Below are 24,834 nucleotides of genomic sequence, written 5' to 3'. Positions count from 1 at the left end.
AGCTTTAATGAAAAGCACACTGTGTTGGAGATGACTCATCCTTCATGATAATATGTATTCATTATTTTTCATTATGTTTTAAATAATTCATCATCCTGATTTTTCTATATGACCTTGAGGCTGTGCAGAAAATGTCTCTTGTTCTGTGTTTGTCCTTCACAAACAAGGCAGAACGAACAGTTTGAGGACAAAGCTGAAGGTGGAGTCCTTCCTCCTGCGACACCTGAGAGGTAATCTAAATCAGAACGACCTCCGCCTCGCTCCCCGAGATCCACCGTGAAATGTCTGTCAGTGTGGAGACAGAGCAATTTACCCAGCAATCCACTGTAACTGACCAGAAACGCATCTGGTGCAAACACTGATCCCCAGAAAGAAATGGGGTGGAAGAGAAATGTGTGTGTGTGTGTGTGTGTGTGTGTGTGTGTGTGTGCAAAGTGGAAGCTGTAACAATTACAAACCACCCACTGTAAAACATGTTTCATTCTCAGGAGGGTAATATGTATGTGTGTGTGTGTGTGTGTGTGTGTTTATGAATGCAGCATGTATGTATGTGTTTATAATGTATGTATGTGTCAAATGTGCTAACAGAGTGGAGGTGGTGGTTCATAAACAAAGCCTGGTCGACTCGCTGCTGTTTGTCTAACTGAGCTGTGCTGACAGACGCTGGAGGCCCCGGGGCCCCGACCCCAACCCTGAATTATTTATAACTGTAATGAAAGCTGGAGGGGAGGGGGGGGGTTGTCTGTGTACTGTATGTGCAGGCTAAATATGCATTAGGGTGTGTATATGTACATGTGAGCGTGAAGGAGACAGACTGAGTGTGTGTGTGTGTGTGTGTGTGTGTGTGTGTGGTGACTGTATAGACCAGTGATCGGTGAGTAATGGTAATCTGAGGGATGGACTCCAACTGTGCAGCAGCTAATTAACCAGTCAGAGTGTGAGACAGAGCCTGCATGTCTAATGTGGAGCAGATTCCCTGGTGGTTACACAATATTCATTCTAACTTAACTCCAGTATATGAAGTGAAGCCTGGACAGGTATTATCAGCCATTATTAGTTTAGCTGATAACAAATATATTGTATTAGCATATAAACTGCACAATAGTGAACCCAGGGGTTATTTAGAAAGTCTCCATAACATTCTTCCTCCAGAGCTCATGTGTTGGTCACAGTTATTTAAGAACCCAATTTAAGAGACGCTTATGAAAAAGATTTGTTCAATTTTAATACTAAAAAATAATATTCACCAATAAAATGTTATCTGTATCTACATTTGTATCAGCCTCAAAAATCCAATTATCAGTTTATATTGTCTCATAACAGAAATGCTAAAAATAAGGCTTGAAAATGAACCTTTGTTTTGGATGTTTTGATTTAAAGTAGGAGAAGCTCTGATGTAGCAGCTACAGTAAATGAAGAATAAATATAAATGCAAAATCAGTAGGTTATTAGTGATGATCAAACACTAATGTAAGGATCATAATACAGGCTTTTCCTACACACAAACTGTCTATTTGTTGCTCAATATAGGTCAATAAAGTAAAGATTTAAAAAAAAAAATTCGAAAACGGAATACAATTTTGTTATATTTGTGTTGTTTTTCATTTCTATTGAAGTTTACTGCTATATTTGTTTCAAACTATAAAATAATCCTTCTCATTAGTGTTAGTTTAAGTTATGTAAATCGATTAAACATCAGTATTGGCCTTTTAAAATCAAGAATTAGTCTGGCCCTACTAGATGAGAATAGAATAGAATAGAATAGAATAGAATAAAAAGCCTTTATTGTCATTGTATTTAAAATACGATTGGTGCATGTAACCAAACACTTTTAGCTGAGAAAAGTTCAAGGTAACTGTTTTTTTTTTTTTAGAGTTTTCTGAATTATTTCCGTTCTAACACAGTTAGGACCACAGGTCATTAAATGAGTTTCAAACAGTCGGCGACAGACGCAGCCATGATGGAACGTCTTCTCACACCTGCAGGACGAATGTCAGATGTGAGAGAAAATGCTGAGCAGCATTTTCTGATTTAAAATAAATCATATGAACGTTTTTTTTTTTGTTATTTAATTGTGAAATTCTTCAGTTTTTAAAAACATTTGAAGAATTATTCATATTTTGTACAATTCTGGAAAATCACAGATGGTAACAGTTACTGTTTTGTTCATGTTTACACCCATGTGTTTTATACTGAAAATTAATCAACAAGAAGCTCTCATTTCATTGGTCAGTCAGTATAAACTGTGCTGATTAGTTTATGTTAAGTGACAATTAATTGGTTGAAAATTAAAATTTGCTTGTGGTCATTTCATGCTGCCACATGTATCTGCGTTTGTTCGTCATTTCTTTGAGAATGAACGGGACGGAGGTGACGTCACCTCCAGTGGTTTGAGCCCATCAGAGAGTGCTCTTCATCTTCTCTGAGCAGGTGATGTCCAGCAGAAAGCCAATTAAACCCAGATGTTTGCAGCTGTCTCTGAGCCCTGATCGGCATGTTGAAGGGTCTGTGTGAACGATCGACGCCTGGTGACAGATCACCAGAGCTGAGTTAGCACTGCACCTTCCCCTCTGCCCTCAGGTGACCTCCAGGGGTCTAACTAGGTCTCCTAGGGGTTCCAGCAGAGGATGGCCTGGATGCAGGTTGCCATGGTGACCGCCAGGCAGGTCACTAAGGCCCCCGTGACAGGGATGGATGAGAGAGAGTGGAAGCGAGGACGAATGTTGGAGGTGAGGAGAGAGACGGAGGAGAGGGGTAAAGGTGGAGGAGAGATAAAAGACAAGACCAGGAGCAGAGGAGGACAGGTGAGTCGGCCTCCTGTGAGTTCTGTAATGGGGTCATGACACGAGGAGAGGAGAGAACGGATGGATGAATAAAGGAATGGATAAGCAAGGAAGGCAAAGGCAAAGAAGTGAGACATGTCAGGATCAGAGGGAGAGGACCGATGAAAAATACGTTTTAGAAAACGATGGACGTCAGTTTCTCCCACTGAAAACTGAGATTTTAAAAACTATACATCCACACTGACATGTCTGGAAAACTAGATACAAGTGGAAAGTCAGCGAAGGTATTGTTTGTATGTGATTTGGGTGAACTGGCCCTTTAAACTGAACAACAACAGCAGATAAGAGCAACTGTACATCACTGTCCAGATGGTGAAGGGCTTCCTGAGACTACAGGTGAACTGACATTTCAGCTACAGTTGCTCCTCTACACTCGCACACAAAGCAGTGACAGCAACACTTTGTTAGTCCTTAATGTCTTAAAGGGAAAAACTAATATGAGCATCTTCTCAAGTTTCAGGACATCTAAAGTTCACTTGAACAGATTTTAAGTTGACTCTCAAAAGCACATTGTCCCTTCACTACTTAATTATTTACTAACCCAAAAGAATCTATCAAAATACAATAACACCACTGTCATACCGGCAGAGAAATTGGCCTCGTTAACTCATTAAAAAGTCTAAATTATTAACAAGCTACAGAAAGAAACACCCACAGCAGCTGACTGATTACAAGAGGATTTAATAATTAATGTATTAGTCAATGAGCCGTGGAAAATGCTCAATTATATTTTCAAAAGCAGCCACATCTCTGACACGCTCTGCTGTTTTTCCTTCAAATTCTTTATCATTAAATAAAAGTAATAATCAAGAATTAAGAGCCAAGACTTTTCTGTTAATTTAGCCTGAGTGTGACAGGAAGTTACAGCAGTGAAAGGTGAACAAGCAGCTCCTGAGGCATCGAACCACCTAAAGCTGAAAACAGCCTGAGCTTAAAGTCACCTCAAACTTGGGGAGAGTTGTTTTCTTTAACGACTCATTAAAAAGCCTCCGGCTCTAATGAGTTTCCAGCTGCTCTTCAGTCTGAGCGACCCACAGCTCATCACTGTGCCAATAAAGCTCGGCCAAATCAAACCGAAATTGACTCAACTGCAAAGTCTGCATCCGCCTCCTGCTCCTGCTCCCAGCTGTGAGTGAACACCATCCACTCGCTCCTCCTCATCACCTCCTCCAGCACCTCCTCCTCCTCCTCCTCCAGCCTCCTCTGCCACGAGATGCGTGACATGTCTCCTCCAAAAAACCACGCAAGCCGCAAGAACGACGACGAGGGATTTCCATAAACGGCGCAGGGATGGAGGATGTTTGCACACCTCCGTCCACCTGCTCACGGCCTCATCTCCTCTCCTCTGTAGGTCTGCTCCACCTGCTGCCACACTTGGCTGCCCGCCAAAAAATTAAATAAATAAATAAAACAGGCTAACGCCGCCCAATTGGTGATGTCATCATCCAGCCCGCATTGCAGCTTGAGGGTCTGAAGCTTCTCCAGATGTGTTCAAGTCAAGTTCCTCACACCTTCCAAAAGCATTCGAACAGGCTTCATGCACATACACGCACCTCCCCTTCTACTAGCCCCCCCGGCCAATCAGAAGCAGAGGAATCCCCGCCCCATCCAAAAACCGTCTAACTGCACCTCCTTCACCCCTCCTGTTCGTCTGGGAGAGTCATCCGTCAGCCCCTGGTGACTGCTGGAGTGTGAAATTAAAATCCGAGAGGTTGTGTGTGTGTGCATGCTCACACATATACGTATGCGTGTGTGTGTGTGTGTGTGTGTGTGTGTCTATGATTGAGAGATAGTTTGTGTGTGTGTCCCAGCAGAACAGAAGGTCAATAAGAGGCCGGTGGGAGCCATAATGTCGCCCCCCCAGGCACTGCAAACCTGAGCTAATAGAGATGTCGCCGCCACACACACATGTAAACGTATTTCTGTGTTCACACATGTAGAAATACACAAATACTGTCCGAGACATTCCCACCATGCCAAGCAGCGATTAGCAAATCAGAGCAGTGTGTGGCTAATAAACAGGCAGCAGCTGTGTGTGAAGGAACGTGTGGGGTTTTATGTGTTCGGGGTCGTAGTCTTTGTGCCTTTGTATGACATCACGCGGTGCTGACGGCTGTAACCATGATGAGTGAACGAAGGAGCGCGTCACGCCGTGAGTTGTTCCAAGGTAAACCGAGCGTGACTGAGAAGGTGACATGGTCATGATGTCTTTGTTTTAGTGGTTCATAAAATCATCAGAATTTTCTATGGAGTTTGGTTCTTACTGCAGGATAAACTCTTCATTTCTTCTTGATTTGTTAAATTGTTTGTTTATGTGACCTGCTCTACACTGACTGAAAGAGGTCATGTTAACTTTACTGGATTTCATTAATTCACTGAAAATTTAAACACTGTCCCATTTGCTAATTTACATAACACTAATCCTCACCAGGAACCTGCCTGGAAAATACAGCCGTCTGAATTATGCATCTGAGAAATGACTTTACTGCTCTCAGTAGTGAAATCTAGTGAGTGTTTATTATTATATAATAAATAAAGAGTAAAGAAGGGAGTGATTTTGGCCAAACACAAGTGGAACTAACAACATCAGCTGTCTGGGATTCTCACATGAAACAAAGCCAATCATTGAACCTTCACTTCACCTGCTGAGTCAGTTTGTGAAATAAAGACAAAGACTCAGGCGGATCTTACCTGAACTGCTCAGGAGCATTTTGATTGTTTTGATAAATGATTTATTCATAAATAAATGTTGTCTCCTCAGTATAATATTTTTTTAATATTAAAAACTTTCTCTTCCTTGAGTATTTCTTTTAAATGTTTAAATGCAGTGTGTTTTTCTTTTTCATTTTCATGAGAAGCAAAATATTTTTCCCCTTAAAAAGCCCTGAGAGGAGAATCAAGCTGCAAGTGAATTTATATGTTTGTGGTCTCTAAGAGAACTAGTGGATTTTGAAAATTGCTGTGTGCAGGGCTGTGGATAAACTGTTGCTCAACTTACATCCTGCAGCAGCTTCTCCAGGCTCTCCTGGAGCTCGTAGAAGTAGCGGGAGGTGATGAGGCCCTCTCTGCTCTTCTCCAGGCAGTCTCTGGACAGCTCTATCAGCTGATGGTGGATGAAGCTCAGGACCCCGTCGGCCAGCGGGCACACCTTATCCGGGGCCGAGGAGGAGAGCAGCTCAGCCAGACGCTCCTCCATTTGAGCCGTCGCCTGAGGGGAGGGGAAGGGAGGGGATGAGGGGGGAGGCAAATAGAGGAGGGGGGGAGAGGGATGAGTCACAGTAGAGGTAGACGCATACCAGATGCACAGAGACACATACGTGACCTAAAACTGCATTTGCACAGGACAGTGTTGCATTTATATCAGAGAAAATCTCTTCAGATTAAATCAACAAAGAATATCTGACACACGCATGTATGCGTGTGTCTGTAGGTCTGAGATAACACAACTCATGCTCCACTGCACTATGATAAAATAAACATATAACATCTTTATAATACAACTTTCACACAAACACAAACAAATGTCTACAAATAGTAGACACAAAATAGAATTGGAAGAGCTTTTGAACAGTGACTGAACAGACTAACTGCAATTTCAACACTTCCTGCACCTGCTTCAAAGTAAAAGCGCCCAAAAGAAGAGAGAACTGATTTAGCCATTTTTTTTCATTTTAACACATGAAATATTTTTTACATTTGTGTTTCAGTCTCAAACTTTCAAAACACAAAGTCAATATTAACAATGTTTTTTTTCCTGCACTCTTTGTCTTGATTTTGTCATCCATTGCTGTGCGTTCTCCTCCCTCTTCCTTCTGCACATCTCCTGCATCCAAAGTGTATTTACTCTGTACAGGAAGTGTGTGCATCTGTGTGTGTGTGTGTGTGTGTGTGTGTGCACAGGACAAACCTTGGGGAACCTCTCCTTGTACACATGGTTCATCATCACAATCTCATGGTCAAAGGAGACAGGCGAGCGCCCGGGGCTGAAACAAGACACACAAAGCAGCTCAGATGAGTGGAGACAGTAGACATCACTGTGCATGGTCAGCAGCTCAGCCAGAGCAGGACTCTATTGCTCTCTGTTGCTAACATACTGGACCTCTCCTTCAATCTGAGAGGAGCAAATCCCTCTTGGCTCAAACTGCTCACACTGAAAGTTTAGAAAATGCTGAATCTTTCTGTGAATGTCATTTTTAAACCAGTGTTTTTATGTATTTTGCAGAACAAACGATCAACTGGTGTCAGTATAAAACTTTGCTCTGGCTTGTTTTCAGACTTGAAATCTATAGATCACAACAAATGAGCTGTTGGCTTTTTATTTTTCTGGGGGTTAAGAAAAATACAGAGACAGAGGAGGCAGTGCTGCAGAAACAGGATGTGACAGGCAGGACTGGTCAGGTAACCAGAGCACAGAGGGAACAGAAGCAGGATGGTGGTCACACGCACTAATGGGACCTCGGGGTCTTCATCATATGTGCGTCTTCAGCGGTGTGAACTGAAGACCGTGACAACCTCTGGACACGCATGGCTGCACACACAGAGCGGCACAAAGGTAACGCCTCTGGAGACCAGCATACCGACAGACTGCCTGTGTGTCTGCATGTGTGTGTGTGTGTGTGTGTGTGTGCGGCTGTCAGTAACAAGCCGGGGCTGTCCACCACTCAGCCAAGTGTCCATCACTTCTCAGGGGGTTTTCATGACCCGACACACTGACAGTGACGTCTCCTTCAGTCCACAGCGGCTCCCACAGAATAGAAATCCATCTGTCCTTCACTCAGTGGACTCCATCTTCTCTCCGTTTCCCTCCTCCTGGGACTCCTCTCTTTTCTTATTCCATCATGAACCAGCCCTCAACCCCAACCTTCCTCTGCCGCCACACAAAATAGCGACAGCGGCAATATCCTTGACCTTTCTGTGTCTCCCTATCAGGAGAACAGGCAGCAACGACAGGTGACAGGCAGTGTGTGTTTGCGTGTGTGTGTTTGTGTAGAAGTCATGGCACAGAAATTTTATTCCATTCAAGCTCAGGCTTTGTTAGCCTGCTGTATTATTCATTCCATTCACTTATCACTGTAAATATCTCCCTCTAAATATTGCAGATGCAATCTCAGTGTTTGCTAAATATGAAATCAGTCTCCATGTTGATAAATTATTATCATTTTGTCCTAAATTCATCTCATTTTCAAAATCTCTTCCAATTTCAGCTTCTTTTTAGAATTTTCTTGATAATTTTCTTGATCTGATTCTGATCATGATTCTCATATATTTAGAAAATAACTGAAACAAAGGAAACTCAACACAACTTGCAACATCTTCTTCATGTACATATTTTACTAACAGAATTGTACCTAACAAAGGAACAAAACTTTATTAATAAAGAAAATCTCATCAACAGTTCAAGGGATTTTTTTTTTGTTTTTTCTCAGTCAAGAGATTTTGATTCTATGCACCAAGGACTTCATGAATAAGAAAAGATAAGGATATTCAATGCTAAAAAATGCTTTTAATTAAAAAATATAAATAATAGATAATAATAATATAGTATGTACAAATGGATAAAGTATAATAAAAATAATCTAAATAAGGGTAAAATGTAGAAAAAAATAAAATAATTAGCACAAAACATCTTAAAACTAGAATAAAGAGAACAAAGCAAAATTCCTGAAGAGAATTCAGGAGGTCAAAATAGGAATTTGGGGCTCCAGATGTCTCAGCTTGAATGAGTCATCGGGGCGCACACCCAAACATACAAACATGTGCGTACACACACACACACACACACGTGACCTGTGCGATGAGGTAATGCTTTAAGTCATCCATCGACAGCTCAAAGTCCAATTACCAGCTTAATAGGAGTGAGAGCAGCCTGAATGAGACATATGAGCTGAACGTCATGGAGGCTGTTTATCATACACTGACAGGTAACCACACACACACACACACACACACACACACACACACACACACACACACACACACACAGTACACAGCTGTGTCCATTTCCTTTTGTTTTAACCTGCTGTATCTGTATCTGTTGTGATGCTCATGTTGTCCATATCCAGGATTGTGTGTTTGTGTTGCAGTGCACAGATTACGAATATAAAATCTCTAGAGATAAAACATAACTTTATTTAAATTAAATTTAAACTTTAAGTTTAGAGATAATTGTGTCTGAGATTTCACAATAAAGGTTGTGCTGCTCAACACTCAAAAATGACATTTCAAAATTTCAAGATTCACTACTTGATACAAGCTAATACACATTTCATAATATGTTTTATGTAAATTATGTCAAAATTTCCTCTCAAGACAATAAAAATGATAAATAAAGTCTGAGCTGAAGTTGTGACTCCGTCATTGTTAAACTACTGCAATGAAAGACGACACTTCCTGTACATATATCTCATCTTGTCTAGTGGATAAGGACATAAAGCCTCCTCTTCCTCACAGGCTTTTAATGTGAAACATTAACACAGATGGAAAAAACAGTAGAAACATTAGGAATTAGTAATTGAAGGAAAATGGTGTTTATTTCTAATTTAACTAAACTGACCCTTTAAACAACACACACACACACACACACACACACACACACACACACACACACACACACACACACACACACACACACACACACACACTCAGCCCCTGCTGATGTACGTCAATCACCTGAAGCGCCAACACGCTCAACTTTAAAACTCTCCTTTCATGTCAGTGTTTCTTAAAAGAGAAAAATCAATCAAAACCCGGGTGGCTCTGTCAGCGGGCTCAGTAAGTAAAGGTTAGCCTTGACAGAGACGGATTCACTGCCAGAGGCTGTTATGTACATTCTTTAATTTTCACAGAATATCTTCTTTTTCTCTCCCTGTTATTCCTTTCTGCTCGTGGCTCTGAGCAGCTTCAGCCTTTATTAAAATAAAGCTCCCGTTCAGAGCGAGCTGCAGCGGAGGTCGCACTGAGATCCCCGGGATGAATAACACAAAGACGCCAGACAAAGGCTAATTAGAACACGGCTATATTTCTGCTGTAACGGGAAATAAAAATTGCCCTGCGGCAATCCCTGCGAAAAACGTCTTCGTCATTATCTTGAGAAATGACCTTGGGGAAGAGGATTTGGTGGAAGTTGTAGGAGAGCTCTTCTGTTTTAGTGTGGGGCTGCAAGTTCAGAAGTTAGGGCTGTGAGAAAGACAGACAGTATTCATGAGAAGGAATATAAGACACAATGCGTTTCAACCCCAGGCTGTTTTATATTATTGGATAATTAAAACATTGGTGGAAAGCCGATTTCCTTCTTTTCAGCTAAGTGGTGATGTCACATGTGACAAAAGGCACTCAGAATGCAAACGAGCTCATTGGTGGGGAGGGTAATTGAAGTAAATCAGATGAGACAGTGAATCAGATGGTGAGGCGGCAGAGCTGGGGGGGACAGAGGTGAGGAGGAAAGGGGTGAGAGAGGTGTGTGTGTGTGTGTGTGTGTGTGTGTGTGTGTGTGTGTGTGTGTGTGTGTGTGTGTGTGTGTGTGTGTGTGTGTGTGTGTGTGTGTGTGTGTGTGTGTGTGTGAGGGAGAAAAAAATAACATTGATGCTTCACAACTGAGGCGGGCGACTTGGGAAATGAGAGCTCTAATTGACCGTGACAGAGAGCTGGACAGAGCGGGGATGAGGTGTGTGGATGTGTGTGTGTGTGTGTGTGTGTGTGTGTGTGTGTGTGTGTGTGTGTGTGAGATGACTGCAGTGATTGTATGTGCTCACCACAGAAACCTCACTATCTTGGTGAAAACGTGTTAGTAAAAATCTCCCGAAGCCTCCAGGTGTTTCCACTTTTGGGAAGATAAATTCCATAAATTCTAAAATACCAGTGGAGGAACCAAACCTTTATTTAAAACAAGCACGTTTTAGAGACATGAGACAGAAGTCCTGACGGCTGGTTTTAAGGCTCAGTTTCTGAATACAGGCTGTGTGTATTTCTCTGTGGACTGCGGCTTTGATACTTTCACAGTATTAATATAGAACCTAGACCTGCTTTATAATCACAAACACATGGACATCCACCTTTAGACTGTGTGGAGCTTTATGGTTTAAAGATCCCAAACTGTCCTCCGCCACCACAGAGTGTGAAAGATTCTGCTATTTCTTCTTCAATTAATGATTTTACAGTTATTATGCAAAACAAAAATAAATTATCAGTTTAGAACAAATCATTTATGATTTTCAAGGTCCAATACAGTGACATAAAATTAGGCTGTGGTAGTTTAAAGACTTGAATGTATAAAATATGAGGTAGAACATGTTCATGTCACATGATGTATGAAGAGGTTGACGCACACACATATATATATGGTTTTCCCAACATAAAGTCAATGAGGTGTCTGTAAAGACTATCCATCAGTGTCTTTACAAACTGTATCACTTGTGTGATGGATGGATGAGGTTTGCACAATTCCACGTTTATGGAAGACTGCGTGGTGGACAGGGTGACACGAGGGAGCAGGTAACAGATTGTACTGTACACAGTCTGAGGAAGAAAAGGTACAAAGAGTAAAAACGGAGAGAAGAATGAGGTGAAGAGGAATAAAAATTAGAGATGAACAAAGAGAGTGTTAAAAGACAAAAAGGGCGGCTGTCATCCCTTGCAGCAGAGTCATAAAATTAGCATATAATTGCACTCTGCACCTCTTTTTCATTTGTTCACTCTCTCATACACAGACACACTTCTTCCCTTGTTCCTTCCCCCCTCCTCCTGGATCCAATCATCATCATCATCATCATCATGTCTCCTCTCAGTCACTCACTTCATTTCTCTCTCTGCCCCTTTCCTCCTCTTCAGACTTGAGGATAATCTCTTTTTCCCCGCCACGGCCTGAACTTTGTCTCTCTCCGCTCTTTCTGTTGGTTATTTATCTGCTCATAGACTGCTCATTAACAGCTTTTTAACGACACTCGCTGCTGGTAGAATAAATATGATGTCAGGCTTTCCACTGAGGCTCATTCACCCTGCACATGAAGGGCGGGGGGTTTCAGCTGTCCACAGCTGAAACACTTCTCAAAGTCACCTCTGTGTGAAATAACTTGCTCACAGTCTGTGTCTCTATAATAACAGTATTCTGGTTCTTTAATGATGCCTCTAATGAAAGCTTCATCAGATTTTAAAATCTTATTCACAGTTTTCACTATCTCAGGATAAAAATGTCATTGTTTACCTTTTCTTTATTTCTAACTATTTTCCATTTCCCAGAGAGAGGGGTTCTGTAAGGACACAGGGTGATGGTGGATAACCTGAGATGGCACTGGTCCACACACACACATGCACACGCACACACACATGCGCACACACACATGCGCACACACACACACACACACACACACACACAGAATGACATCAATCAACAAACACAGTGTGACTCTAATCAGAATCCCACCATGCAACTCAGTCTCGCCTTCTTTCATCTTGGGGATGAAAGAACTCAATATCTCTGTGTACGGGAACAGAGATAAAGATGAGGAAGATACCGCTGAGACAAGAGATGGAAGTGAGTTCCCAAGTGTGTGAGAAGGGGAAAATGTTGAAAATAGAGAAATTTTGAAGGAGGGATACCACAAGAGGGACCAGAGAGTGTGCTTCAATTACTGGGGTATCACACTGCTCAGCCTCCCGGGGAAAGCTTATGTCATGGTGCCGGAGAGGAGGCTCCGATCGAGGGCTGAGCCTCAGATCCAGGACGTGGGGAACAGTCGACTAACTCTTCACCATTGCAAGATGACTGGAGGGGTTGTGGGAGTTTGCTCATCCAGTCTACATGTAAAGAGGGTCCTGTGGGGGGGCGCTGCCGGAGTATGGGGGTAACAGAGCTGTTACTACAAGTGCTCTGGTCCTCATATAATCACAGTGAGAGTTGTGTCTGTGTCCTTTGGTGTTGTTGGCGTCTCTCTCAGGGTTGTCACTTGTGATTTTCATGGACAGGATCTTGAGGTGCAGCTGGGGGGAGGAGTCTGTCATCCAGTAGACGATATGGTTCTGATGACCCATGACCTCCAGCATGCACTGGGGAGGTTTGCAGCCCAGTGTGAGGCAGCAGGGACGAGAGTGAGTCTGAGGCCAGAGTTCTCTGTCAGACAGTGGTGGACTTTCAACCCTCACCTACTGTCACAAGCTCTGGGTAGTGACAGATAAGACTGTGGACAAACTGCTGGAATGAGTTTGCTCCTTCGGGTGTCTGGGCTCAGCCTTAGAGACAGGGTGAGGAGCTCAGACGTCTGGAGGGAGCTGCTGATCCTTCACGTCGAAAGGAGCCAGTTGAGCTGGTTCTGGCATGTGATCAGGATCCTCCTGGGTGCCTTCAACTGCAGGTTTTCTGGGCATGTCCACCTGGTATGAAGCCCTGAGGTGGATCCAGAACACACTGGAGAGATGATATATCTCATCTGACCTGGGAACACCCCTGGGTGCTGCAGGGGGAGCTGGAAACATCACTGAGGAGATGGACATCTGGAGCACCTCGCTGAACCTGCTGCCACTGCAGCACGAGTTCAGATAAGTGGCTGAAGACGGATGGATGGATGGCTGGATGACCATATAAAGGCAGTGACAGGCTGAAAGTCAGTAAATGAAAGGGTGAGGAGGGTGAAATCTAGAGGCAGCTCTTGGGGAATCATGTAGAGATGAAGACAAAAGACGGAGCTGGAGATGGACAGAGTGAACGAGACAGAAAGATGAAGATCTGCAGGTGAACAGGTGAGTGTCACTGATACAAACATGCTCGCTCCCACCTGTCACGGACATGTCAGCAGGATGAGTCTGACCTTTCTGAAGGCTGACACACACACACACACACACACAAACACACACAACCAAGAGCAGCATGGTATTCTAATGTTTGTCCACTAAGTCTCATCGACTCGTCTTCTTTCATATTCAGCCTTGAAAACTTTCCGTTGTTGGGGCATTTCTAATATTTAAGAGGAAAGCTGGTTAAGACAGCAAAGGTATGACCCCGCTCGGCTTCAGCCTCTGCCTGAGTGTCTTAAAAACAAACAGTAAGACGTTAAAATCAGTTCTACACTGCACAGGACACAAGTGAAGAGAGGCCTCGAGCTCAGGTCTCTGTTCTTGGTGAGAGGTCAAGTTGATACCAGTGTACGGTGCAGTAATCAGTATCAGTCTAGGCTATAAGAAGTGAAGGGTGGATCACAGTCTGCATTGGATATTCACCAAGTTTCTGGGGAGACATTTTGAGTTCAGTTTTTCACAGCCAACAGCTGAGAGCTGTTAAAGTAGGTGTCTTAATGCACTTTCACCTTTGCCTGAGCAATCAGCTGTGCCGGATGCTGCTTCCTGCACAGACCCAGACAGTGTTTCACAGACTGCTCCTGTGGGTGTTTGTATGAATTCCAATGAAAATCTGACTTCACAAAGGTTCAGAGCTCCTACCTGAGGCTGCGGGACCGCGGTCTCATGGCGGGGGAGCGGCGTCCCTCCTCGTCTGTGATGCTCTCGGAGCTGAAGTGTTTGGTGAGGAAGTGCAGCTCGTCCGGTGTGGGCTGGAAGGGCAGCTGGTGCAGCTTCTCCTGAGATGAACAGGAGGACTGTGAGAGGAGGAGCACAGAGGGAGCACAGATTACAACCAGCACTGGAGCTACTGCGGGGAGAGGCTGGAGCTGGGCCGGGATTAGGACTAGTCCGGGCAGGTTAAGTCCTACACTAGAAGCTACTACAGGTTAGGCTGGAGCTAGACTGGGGTTAAGGCTGGTGTCGTCCAATCATGTCTTTCTGTCAGTACCCTGACCTTTCACCTGTCACATCTATTCAGCTACGGTTAGTTTAGAACAGATAATCAGATAAAATAGTGTGAGGTGACAAATTTTATTCTATCTGAACCCCTCTTTTCAACCAAATGTATGTCAGTTGACCTGCTAATCAATTTGTCCTAATAGGCTGAATAGAGAGAGACCTGGTCCTCTGTTAGTCCAGTAAGCTTGTAGTTGTGTTAGTGGTCTGGATGTCTGAGGGAAGAGTAGGCACAGCCAGCTAACTCCTCTCACTGCCTTTGAAGCGTGCTGGGCCTCATTCTACAGGCTGCAACTGCACACCGGGGTATTAAGAAAGGAGATGAATGAACAGCAGGAGGAAAAGGAGAAGGAGGAGGATTAGGCCGGAGGGATTGTTGATATGTCCCAGGGAATGAAGGAGAGAAAAAGGGGAGAAACAGAACAGGAAGCAGAAGTACACTTGAGGGCATCAGGGGGAGGAAGCAATGAGAGAAAGGTGGGAGAAGAGTAGCTCAGGGAGCTTCTAGGGGCTTGTTGCTTTGCAGTTAAGTCAGACGGAGGAGAAAGCGCTTAGATCTGGGTTTCCTGGGTGCACAGATCATTATAAAATAAATGGTGCACAATTACATGCAGAAACATGGAGTATATTAGGATATATTAGGATATTTACCGAGACAGTGGAGCTGGGGGTGTTGGTGCCATAGCCAGAGGAAGGCAGTGAGGCCAGAGACCAGCGTCTACCATCCGTCCTGAAAACACAGACAAAGATGAATTAACAAGAGATGAAGGCAACAAAACTCAACACTTACTTTTAATGAAATAACATATATAACATATGCTCCATGACAACCACATTGAGCAGATGCAGTGTCGTCACATACCGTGATACAGTCATTCAGTTGAAGGAGGGAAAATGCAAACACAAGGGCTCAAGAGTGCAGGCAAAGCCATGAGGAGAGTCCACTGAGACACTGAGCATGAACAAACCCAGCAGACCTGTCTGCTTTTTATCCACAGCTGGACCTGATACTTTTCAAAACCCATTATGGATTGAAATTATTAAAGGATAAGGCTCGTGTTACTTTATAGTTCTCTTACTGTCAGCAAATCCAATGTAAATATCCAAAGTAATTCCTCTATCAACACTTGACTCCTCTACCCTCTGCTTCCTACCGAAGATGTAAATCATAAGAAAGAATATGCAAATATATAATTTGGTAACAGTTTATCACCATACAAACAGGAGGAAATGGTGCATTTGTTAGGAACTATTTTCATCAGCGGATTAATCCAGATTATTCTCTAGTGGACGGTGTATGTAGGTCTGAATCAAAATAAACTAAAGTGTGTTTTCACAGTGATGAAGGAAAATGTCACCTGATGTGACAGTAGCTGTCTCCTGATTCAGGGGCCACATCTGACATGGTCTACAAAGGTGTGGCCCTACGCAGCTGTTGCAGGCTGCCAGGGGCTGAACTGAAATGAGACGGTCTGCTCTATGGAGGATTTTCATTTTGCATCACCAGCTGTGCCCCCGCCCGCCTACTGTTGCATTGCAAAACTCTGCCCTCGGTTTTAACAGTTGTACCGTTAGCTGTTGAACTGAGCTGAAACTCGGTCTCTCTGTCTGTGCTGTTTGCTGCCACATAATTTTCATTACTGGTGTGCAATGAATCTTGGAATAAGTTGGGCCACGAAGGATCCACCTGTTGGAGCCTTCATTGCTCAGGAAAAGGAGGAAATATTTGAAGAAACCTTTGAAATGGGACAGTCTAGTCGTGCTGCCGTGACGCCATTGGTCTTCAAAAGCAGCCTCTGAAAGATGCGGCTCCTGAACTGGAACATAGCTTGTGTTGATGGAGCTCTATGGCTCAGAGGAATAAGATATCAGGTACTTGTTAGTAAGATGCATTATTTTTGGTTCGAGTCTGCACATGGGATCTGCTGACAATAAGAAATGTAATGTCACCAGCTTTATCCTTTAAGGAACAACCAAATCTTAACCAAGGTCGGGAAGGCTGTCTCCTGTTCAGTGAGTTCAGTCGGAGACGTTGTTCCTCTTTAAAACCTGATTCATGTACAGAACGTTTTGCAGAAGAAGAAGAGGCCCTGCGGGATGCTGGATGATGCCATTCAGAGTGTGTGCGCTCAGCCATGCAGGACAGAGGGCAGGAAGGTGGCGGCAGGAAGAGGGAGGGAAAAAAAGGGTTTAAGGTCAAAAACTCAGAGGTTACCTGTCAGCCCTGTGTCCGTGACTGTGTGGGAGACAAGACATTGGTTTCTCTTTTTATAGCTGTTAGTGGCTGTCAGTCACACAGCATCAAACACACACACACAAACACATACATCCTCCTCCTCTGCTTTTTCTAAGAATCATACAAAGCCCAGAAACATTTTTTTAAAACTGTGAACACAAGATATTAAATTGTTCATGACAAATTATCTTGTTTGTAAAAGTTCTAAAAAATATATATATTTTTATTTCCTTGTTATATAACATTTTATTGCAGGTCACTCTACACAATAATGGAACAATGAGACAATCAATAATGAGGAGGTCAATAAACAATAACTTCACTGACTACAGACGATGAGAAAGAAGAAGAAGAAAGGAAAGAAGGGAAACAGATCTACACTGGCTGAGTTTGATGAATGATTACAGCAGCTGATACAACATTGCTACAACCTTGAGGGAGAGGAAAAGACAGAAGCTTCAGCCTCGGTCTGTGATCTGTCATATCAAACTCCACCACACGGTGTCACTGTTGTCCCGGCGTCTGCGGTGCAGCTGCAGCACTGAGGTCAGCAGCCAGGGATTTCAATTCAAGTCACCATTAATGCTCCTTTTGGCTGCTGCACTGCTGCACGGCTGCCATACGGTTGTTTAATGATGTCGTCATGGAAATAGCCCAAGGCTTCAGTGCGTCAGTGAAGGTGTGTTACCATGGAAACATCATCATCTTAATGAAGATTTAAGGGGCCGGCTTCCTAAGAATTTCTTTTTCATGTCGTCAAACTTGTGTATAAGCTCACAGGAGCGCTTCTTATCTCGGCAATGGATTTTAAAAATCACACAAGTTATGCATGTGTGTGTCTGTCCCACACACAAATGCACACACTGCAGACACACTCCTCCTCCCTCCCTCTCAGTAATTACTATCTGTGCTCAGAGCCCAGACAGATAAGAGGTTTATTAATCCTGGTTTGAGTGACAGCCTCAGAGTGATCATCTGCCTCCTCATCAGCTCACTCACTGTCACCCGCTGCAGCTCGGCTCTCAAGACGCCGAGGCCACTGAACCGTTTCACAGCGGTTTAAAAAATCCACAACATTAAAGGACCAGTGTGTAGAATTTAGTGCCATCTAGTGGTGAGGCCGCAGACTGCAACCAACTGAACACCCCTCCCTTCAAGGCGTGTAGAAGGACCTACGGTGGCCTTCGGGTAATGCAAAAACATGAAAGGACCTCTTTAGAGCCAGTGTTTGGTTTGTCCGTGCAGGGCTTCCGTAGAAACTGTTTTTATGAAGGGTTAAGCAGTTCTTAGTTTTCAGGTGATTACTGTACTGAAAATTACAGTGTTGATTTTATTTCGAACAAATGACCTTTAACTGTGCTGTTACAGGTGTGAAACAGCGAAGAACCTGCAGCTTTGGAAATGAAAATTCCCCCCAGACAGTTCAAGCTCTGTGCTTTGTCAACAAAGACAGGGCTGCAAATCATTTGGAATTTTTCAATCATCAATACTTTAGTTTGTTTATATTAAACATGGACGAGGATTTTAGGAAAATTCAGATCAGGAGAAAAAACAAAACAAAACAAAAACACAAAAAATGCAACTACAGACTGTTTGTGAAGAAAATTCTATTTTATAAATTATTTATATTATTGATTTTTTCTTTCAACCTATCCTACCCAGTAGATTGAATTGTAGTGTCTCACCTGCGTGCAGGAACAAAGGAGAAGTGTGCCGCTGTGTTGGGGGAGAAGTTGCGAGGGCTGTCCAGTGGGCTGGTACCTGAGACAGAAAGGAAAGGAGAAAGAAAAGGTGAGCACACTAAACTGAAAACCCTGCAGAGGATACATCCTCTGTGTCTGAAACAGAAACCTGTTCTCCACTAACAGGAAGCTGAAGCTGGAGATTACTTCATAGTAACCTGATAAAACATCCGTCAGTTTGAAATCAGTTAATCAATCAGAGGCAAATAAAACACCAAGACCAAGCTGACAAACCGAAGAACAGAGGAGAAAATAACAGGCCTCTGTGTGAAAGCTGAGGGCATGTGCGAAATGTTCTGCTTTATCCTACGTCCACTTCCCTTCTTCTGCACCTCCACAAGCCCCGAGCAGGAGGAGAGGGTGAGAATGTGGATGGAGGATTTATGGAGGGAAGAGACGAGTCTGAAGTGATGAGGATGAATTAACTTGTGAGAGACAAAAATAAGAGAAAGAGTTCATAATAAAAGGCAGAGAGAGATGGACACGGAGACTCTGCGAGTTTGATGGAGAGCCTCATTAAGTGAACGGGAGCTGAGAGGAGGGTGGAGAAGGAAGAGGGCTGGTTAATCTGTCTCCTTCATCTGAGTGGGCTCAGATAAAGGAGAGGAAACTGCGTTTACAGCCACAGCTACACAACTGAGAAGGTGCAGAGATAAGTGAATTAAGAAGGAAGAAGAATTTCAGCCTTCAAGAGAAAAATGGATAACGGAGGAGAGAGAAGGATGGCAGAGAAATAAAAAACCAAGGTCACATGTCTCATATAACACTGTTGCTGTTTTACACCCTGCTGCAGATATTTCATATGTTGACTAGTGCATAAAGTTTATTTATATCAAAAGAAGACGTTTCCTTTGAAACATTGAATGGATAAAGTGAATTCCTAACTTCCTGTGGATCTCTGTACGACAGTTATGACTGATGTGTGTAAGTGCATCGTGTGCTGGTGTCACTACAGATTTAAAGGAGAGAAGAGATGTGAGGTAGTTCAGAAGCTTTGACAGTAGAGCTTTAGAAATGAATAATGTGAGATGTCTGTTTCTTCTTGACTGTAGAGGGTGTGATACAGAGAACAGTGATGAGCACTGTATCTGTCATTTGAAATCAAGCGCAGTGCACTAGAAAACAGAAAACATCCTTTAATTCTACACAACAAGCCAAGTTTTTAATCTTAAATCAAATGTTGAGTGTGAGTCTTGAATCATGAGTCAAATGTGTAAGAACAATATGGCTGCCAGTTAAATGTTAGTCACTGGTGGAGAAAATCATATACTTGGTCTTTTCTACATTTAAGACTAGTCTGTGATTCAGGAGTGATAACTGAGGTCATCAAAAGCAGCATGAAGACCAGTCGAGGCCTGGGCTGGGCCGTACTGAATTTTATCATTAGCAAAATAATTGATATTTCAGTATTGATTAAGAACAATTACTTTATTTATGTAAAATGTAAACATCAACGGACCGAAGACGAAGCCCTGTGGAATCCCATTTCTGATGGGTCCCATCATCAATGACTGACAGTGGCAGGGCAGATAATTCTGTCTAAATAAAGTAAAAACAAAAACTGGCCGACTTGAACACACTGAATAATAAAGTGAAAATGAAACAGCAATTCAGTCCGATAATCAGGTAACACAAACGCTGCCTTTTTAATCAGGTTTAACAAAAAGAAAAACATTTCCATGCAACATAAAAGACCCGCAGCACAGACTGAATGATCTTCTGTCAAACTGACACTCAGAGAATAGATGATGCTCTTTGGAATAAACCTGAGATTATTCAATAAGCTCACTGACACGTCCATATGTATCCACACTAATGGAAACAAATATTCAAGGCCAGCCTATGTGAAGGGAAACACAGAGCTCTGAGTGTTGGAGTGTAACTAATAATTCAGCCGAGGGAAGGGTGAAGGGGTGAACATGTATCTCACACACACACACACACACACACACACACACACACACACACACACACACACACACACACACACACACACACACACACACACACACACACACACAAACACACACACAAACAGATGGATGGGAGAAGGAGGCTGGCGGCCTCAGAAACAGGAGGAGAGATTAAGTAGTCGGACATTTCCACATCAATTATGCATTATCCTCAGCAGCACGTCTGGACAGAGCAGGAACTCAAATATTAAAACCAGAATTTGCTCTCTGTCAGATGGGAACCTCTCTGTCTGTGGCTGCAACAGCAGGACATGTATGCACATCCTCGAGTGAACACGTGTGTTATTAGTCCACACAGACGCTTGTTAGTGTGAAGTCTCGTGCTCCTGTGTGGATGCTGCTGAAGTTACGAGTGCGGGACAGAGGTCTCTCTGGGACTGTTACCGCGCTCGCTCACTGCACTGTCACGCTTCAGGGCAGCAAATGTGTGTGTGGACCATTAGTCAATTTAAAGCTTGTTCACAGACAGAAAAATCCATCTCTCTCTGTAAAGAAAAAAGAAATCACACACACAGCAGTGATGTGTAAAGCGGTGTGTCTTCGTGTGTGTCTGTATGATAATGTGTCTTTGCTCTTAGCTAAAGGTTAGCAAAGCTTCTAGGTGATAAAACACATCGACAAATGTTTTGACATCCTCCACTTCCAGCTTCTCCAGTGGGAGGATTTTCTGCCTGAAACTTTTGATGGTCATTTCTTATTTTTACCACATTTTATTTTATTTACTGACTAAATGATAGAAAGATAAATCATGATGAAAATAATCTTTAGTTGCAGTAGATTTTAGCAGCATTATAGTTTAAGAAGAGACTGTTGGTGTATGAGTGGGCTGATGACCATCAGAGAGCACAGACAGGTACTTTTCATCTCTCTCAGCCTTGATCACTACTTATTAAAATAATAAATTGAAAGAATCCTTATTGAAAAAAAATGTTATGTGAGAAAGTAAACAAAAGTTAACATCTGCCAATGGAGCTGGACAACAGAGCTGAACTTCCAGGTTTTGGTCCATAAGTAAAAAGACCTCATTCAAGATCCCACCGACGTTTGAAGCTACGCTAACAACGTGCATGTGTGTTAGTATGTGACATGGCTCGCTTCATGTGTTCAGATAAGGACTGTAGTTTTGTTTTGTTGTTGATTTTTTAGAGGCCCTTGACAAACAACATTTCCCATAAGCCCTTGAAGTTTGCGGGCTAAAGAGTCGAGGGGCCAGTTAAGGTCAGTCAGTCACTGCGGAGCACTGGTACAGTAGAAACTACAGTTCATGACGGAAACAGATCTGTTTGATATCACATTTACCACCGACTGGTGTTTGTTCTGTAGAGTTTCTTTTATTTACGCCAGCGACAGGAAGTACTTTCACTTTCTCTCAGGATCTTCATGGAGACAGACACATGTTTCTCCTCCATGGTTCATTCATGGCACCATCTGAGTTGCATTGTTTATTGGCTTGAAGTAACATTGGTGCATTATTATTTGTTGTTTAGTACAACAGAAGTAGATACTATGTTATATTAATGTTTAAGAAATGGTCTTTCTTTGGATTTACAGACTGACTTTGTAACCTATAACATAGCTTAATACTCCTCCATGTTTGTGTGATGGTGCAAGATGGTGCAACTGTATTCCTGTTCTCTCTATCCAGTTTCACATGTAATCCCGATTAAACTGCCAGATTTGACACATCTGCCTGTTCCTTGAAACTTGAGTAGCAGAGTGTTTATCTGTCTTTACAGCCGAGTATATGTTGAAGGGGACAAAGCTCAGTGGAGACAGGACACAGCTAAATACCAGAAAATCCTCCAACTGGAACAATGTTGTAATCATTACACCATGTCTGAGATCAGTCTCCTTTTGTGCACCTGCACATCTACATGACAACAGTCTCAGTGCGAGCAGTGCTCCGTTATGAGATTCTCAAAGTCCTGTAGTCTGCATTTAGCTTTAATTGAAACAGCAGTGAGGTGGAGGAGCGTCAGACAGGGAGGAGAGAACCAACACACCAAACACCATCTATTCTCAGAGGTCACTCATTCCAGAGCTGAGCGATGCTACAAGCACCAGTTTGTCTCGTTTCTAACACACTCCACATCGTGTGAAGTCCACAGGGGCCCAGAGCGACTTTCAGGAAGCTGACATTGTCTGATTGGTCATAGAAAAAAAACCAAAAACAAATCATTCTTAAAATACATTTGAATAATACATTCCACTTCCCGTCAAGAGAAAAAACACCATGTGGATTGTATTTTCACACTGAATAATGATTCCAAGGGAAATGTAAATTACAGCTGAGTGTACCTGGCAGGCGGCCTCGTCACAACAGGTAAAGAAGCTGCTTCACTGTCACATTTTTAAAGGGTTTGTGCAGCAAACTGCAGTGACACTGACCTACTTTAGCGAGAAATATACTGGCATATGAGATACATGCAAATGTAATATCTGCTCTGTGCCTCTTCAGTCTCGCTCCCTTCGCTGCCTCTCCGGGGAGACTGTAGTTGGGATAACAAAATACAGCTATAATTGGGGAGGGGGCGGAAAGAAAGAAGGGAAGAAAAAAAACCCTCTATTTTCTCAGGAGCGTGCGACAAGAATCTGAACAAGAGAAAAGCTTGATTCTTTCTTTCTGTCCTTCATTACAATTACAAAGACGAGCGGTGGATTGTTTGACAGAACTCATCAGAAGTCAGAGCACAAAGAGCTGCCAATCATCAGCTGACCTTTACCAAATAACAGTCCCCCATCAGCTGGGAGGAGAGAGGAAGGTACAGGGTGGGTGGAGAGGAGGAGAAAGAGAAGATGGAGATATTGACGAGAAGTAAAAGGGACAGAAGAGAAGAGAGAAGAAAGTACAGGTTATCAGGAATGAGTGGGAGAAAGGAGACAGCGGGGGCGGCAATGAAAGGAAACGAGGAATTTATGCAAACTTTCGACATTTAATAAAAGTCATTTTTGGAGAGGACTGGTCCTCATCAGCCCCCCCAGGATATTAGAGTTTGAGGAATCTCCATTTGATTAGCACTAAGTGGCTAGATGATTGAAACCATGATGAAATTCATGATTAGGGCCGAGTGAGAGACTGAGTGAAAGAGAAGGGAAAAAGCAATCATCTATGTATAAAGCTGGTCTCTGAGAATGAAGGGAAAGGTTTAATGGCCCCCAGTGGTGAATATTAATCAGTAAAGTAGCAGCCAACAGTGAGCTATCAAAGAGATAAAGGTTTCTGTTAGAGTCCAAGTTTGAGCTGAGGCTGAAGCTCCAGGCTTTTATCCTAACGTTTCAACCTGAACAGAACAAACCGAGGAGCCGTTTTTCAGTGAGCGGCTGGTTCAGAAGCAGCAGGAGAGAGAATGAAAAACAGCAACATTAATTAGTAATATTTAATTAGCGGTATTTGTTTCCTCGGCAGGGTCTGGGAAACAAAAAGATGGGACTGCAAATAACCATGGCAACACAGCAGCCGCAGCAGTCTGGTGGATGAGGACGGAGACGACAGGAAAGAGAAAAAGAGGAAGAGCTGGAGCAAATGAAGGAATATTAAGGATTCTGGACCACATGGAGACCCAGGACACCACAGACCTGTTTGCCTTCTTCTATCTCTGAGGTTGCAACTAATGACTGCTGTCAATACCGATTATTGATTTCATATCTAATCTACAAAATGTCAAAAAATAAGGATGAGAACACATCAGATATTCCTGAAGTTCCTGATGTGTTGAAATGGATTGTTGAGTCTGGTCAACAGCCTCAAGTTTGTGTTTATGCTGAAATCATAAATCAATCAGTGTGAAAGAGACGATGTGCGACGAAAACGTTTCCCATCATGCTCTAACTCTCTCAGTCCCTGCACAGCTACAACTGTTAATTATCTGAACGTTTTCTTTTTCAGGCTAACCAAGGCTGTTTGCACTCAAACTTTATGGAGGATTATTTACAGGTAGAATTTAGTTTTACATAGAAAAATATTTTATAAAAAGTCTTTATTAGAATCCTTAACCTGTCAAATGTGATGGTTCAGGACTGAACAGCTGATTGGTAAAGATGATGAGGTTTTTGATCAAACGAACAACAAATCTGGGCTTAAAACAGCAACATCATCCACAACAACAGGTGAACATCTGATGCAGCAGAACAAACACCTTTACTCATTATAACTTTGACTCAGCATTGCTCAACTCAAATCAAACTCACATCAAACCATCAGATCGCCCACTGCTGAGGTTCGACTGCAGGAGGAACTCTTTACTCTTTACTGAGGG

At 42.9% G+C, this 24,834-nt stretch overlaps 1 protein-coding gene across 8 annotated transcripts in view; it reads right to left on the bottom strand.

The window, feature by feature from the left end:
- Positions 1–24,834, bottom strand: part of mast2 (microtubule associated serine/threonine kinase 2) — a 158,914-nt gene that overhangs the window by 16,933 nt on the left and 117,147 nt on the right. For 5 of the 8 annotated variants that reach the window (XM_071486593.1, XM_071486594.1, XM_071486601.1 and 2 more), the window contains 6 exons: positions 18,549–18,624; positions 16,843–16,863; positions 15,279–15,357; positions 14,271–14,425; positions 6,751–6,826; positions 5,842–6,051 (listed from right to left, as the gene is read on the bottom strand). In XM_071486593.1, coding sequence (XP_071342694.1) covers positions 5,842–6,051; positions 6,751–6,826; positions 14,271–14,425; positions 15,279–15,357; positions 16,843–16,863; positions 18,549–18,624 — 617 coding nt within the window. The remainder of the gene's footprint in view (positions 1–5,841; positions 6,052–6,750; positions 6,827–14,270; positions 14,426–15,278; positions 15,358–16,842; positions 16,864–18,548; positions 18,625–24,834) is intronic. The other 3 variants (XM_071486596.1, XM_071486598.1, XM_071486597.1) reach the window with 3 other exon arrangements.

The sequence above is a fragment of the Trachinotus anak genome, unplaced genomic scaffold, assembly GCF_046630095.1.
Source record: "Trachinotus anak isolate AG129_WGS33_773 ecotype Australia unplaced genomic scaffold, CSIRO_AGI_Tana_v1 ptg000010l, whole genome shotgun sequence".
Classification (NCBI taxonomy): Eukaryota; Metazoa; Chordata; class Actinopteri; order Carangiformes; family Carangidae; genus Trachinotus; species Trachinotus anak.
The sequence above is the reverse complement of the archived record's forward strand: the minus strand, read 5'-3'. Positions and strand labels throughout refer to the sequence as shown.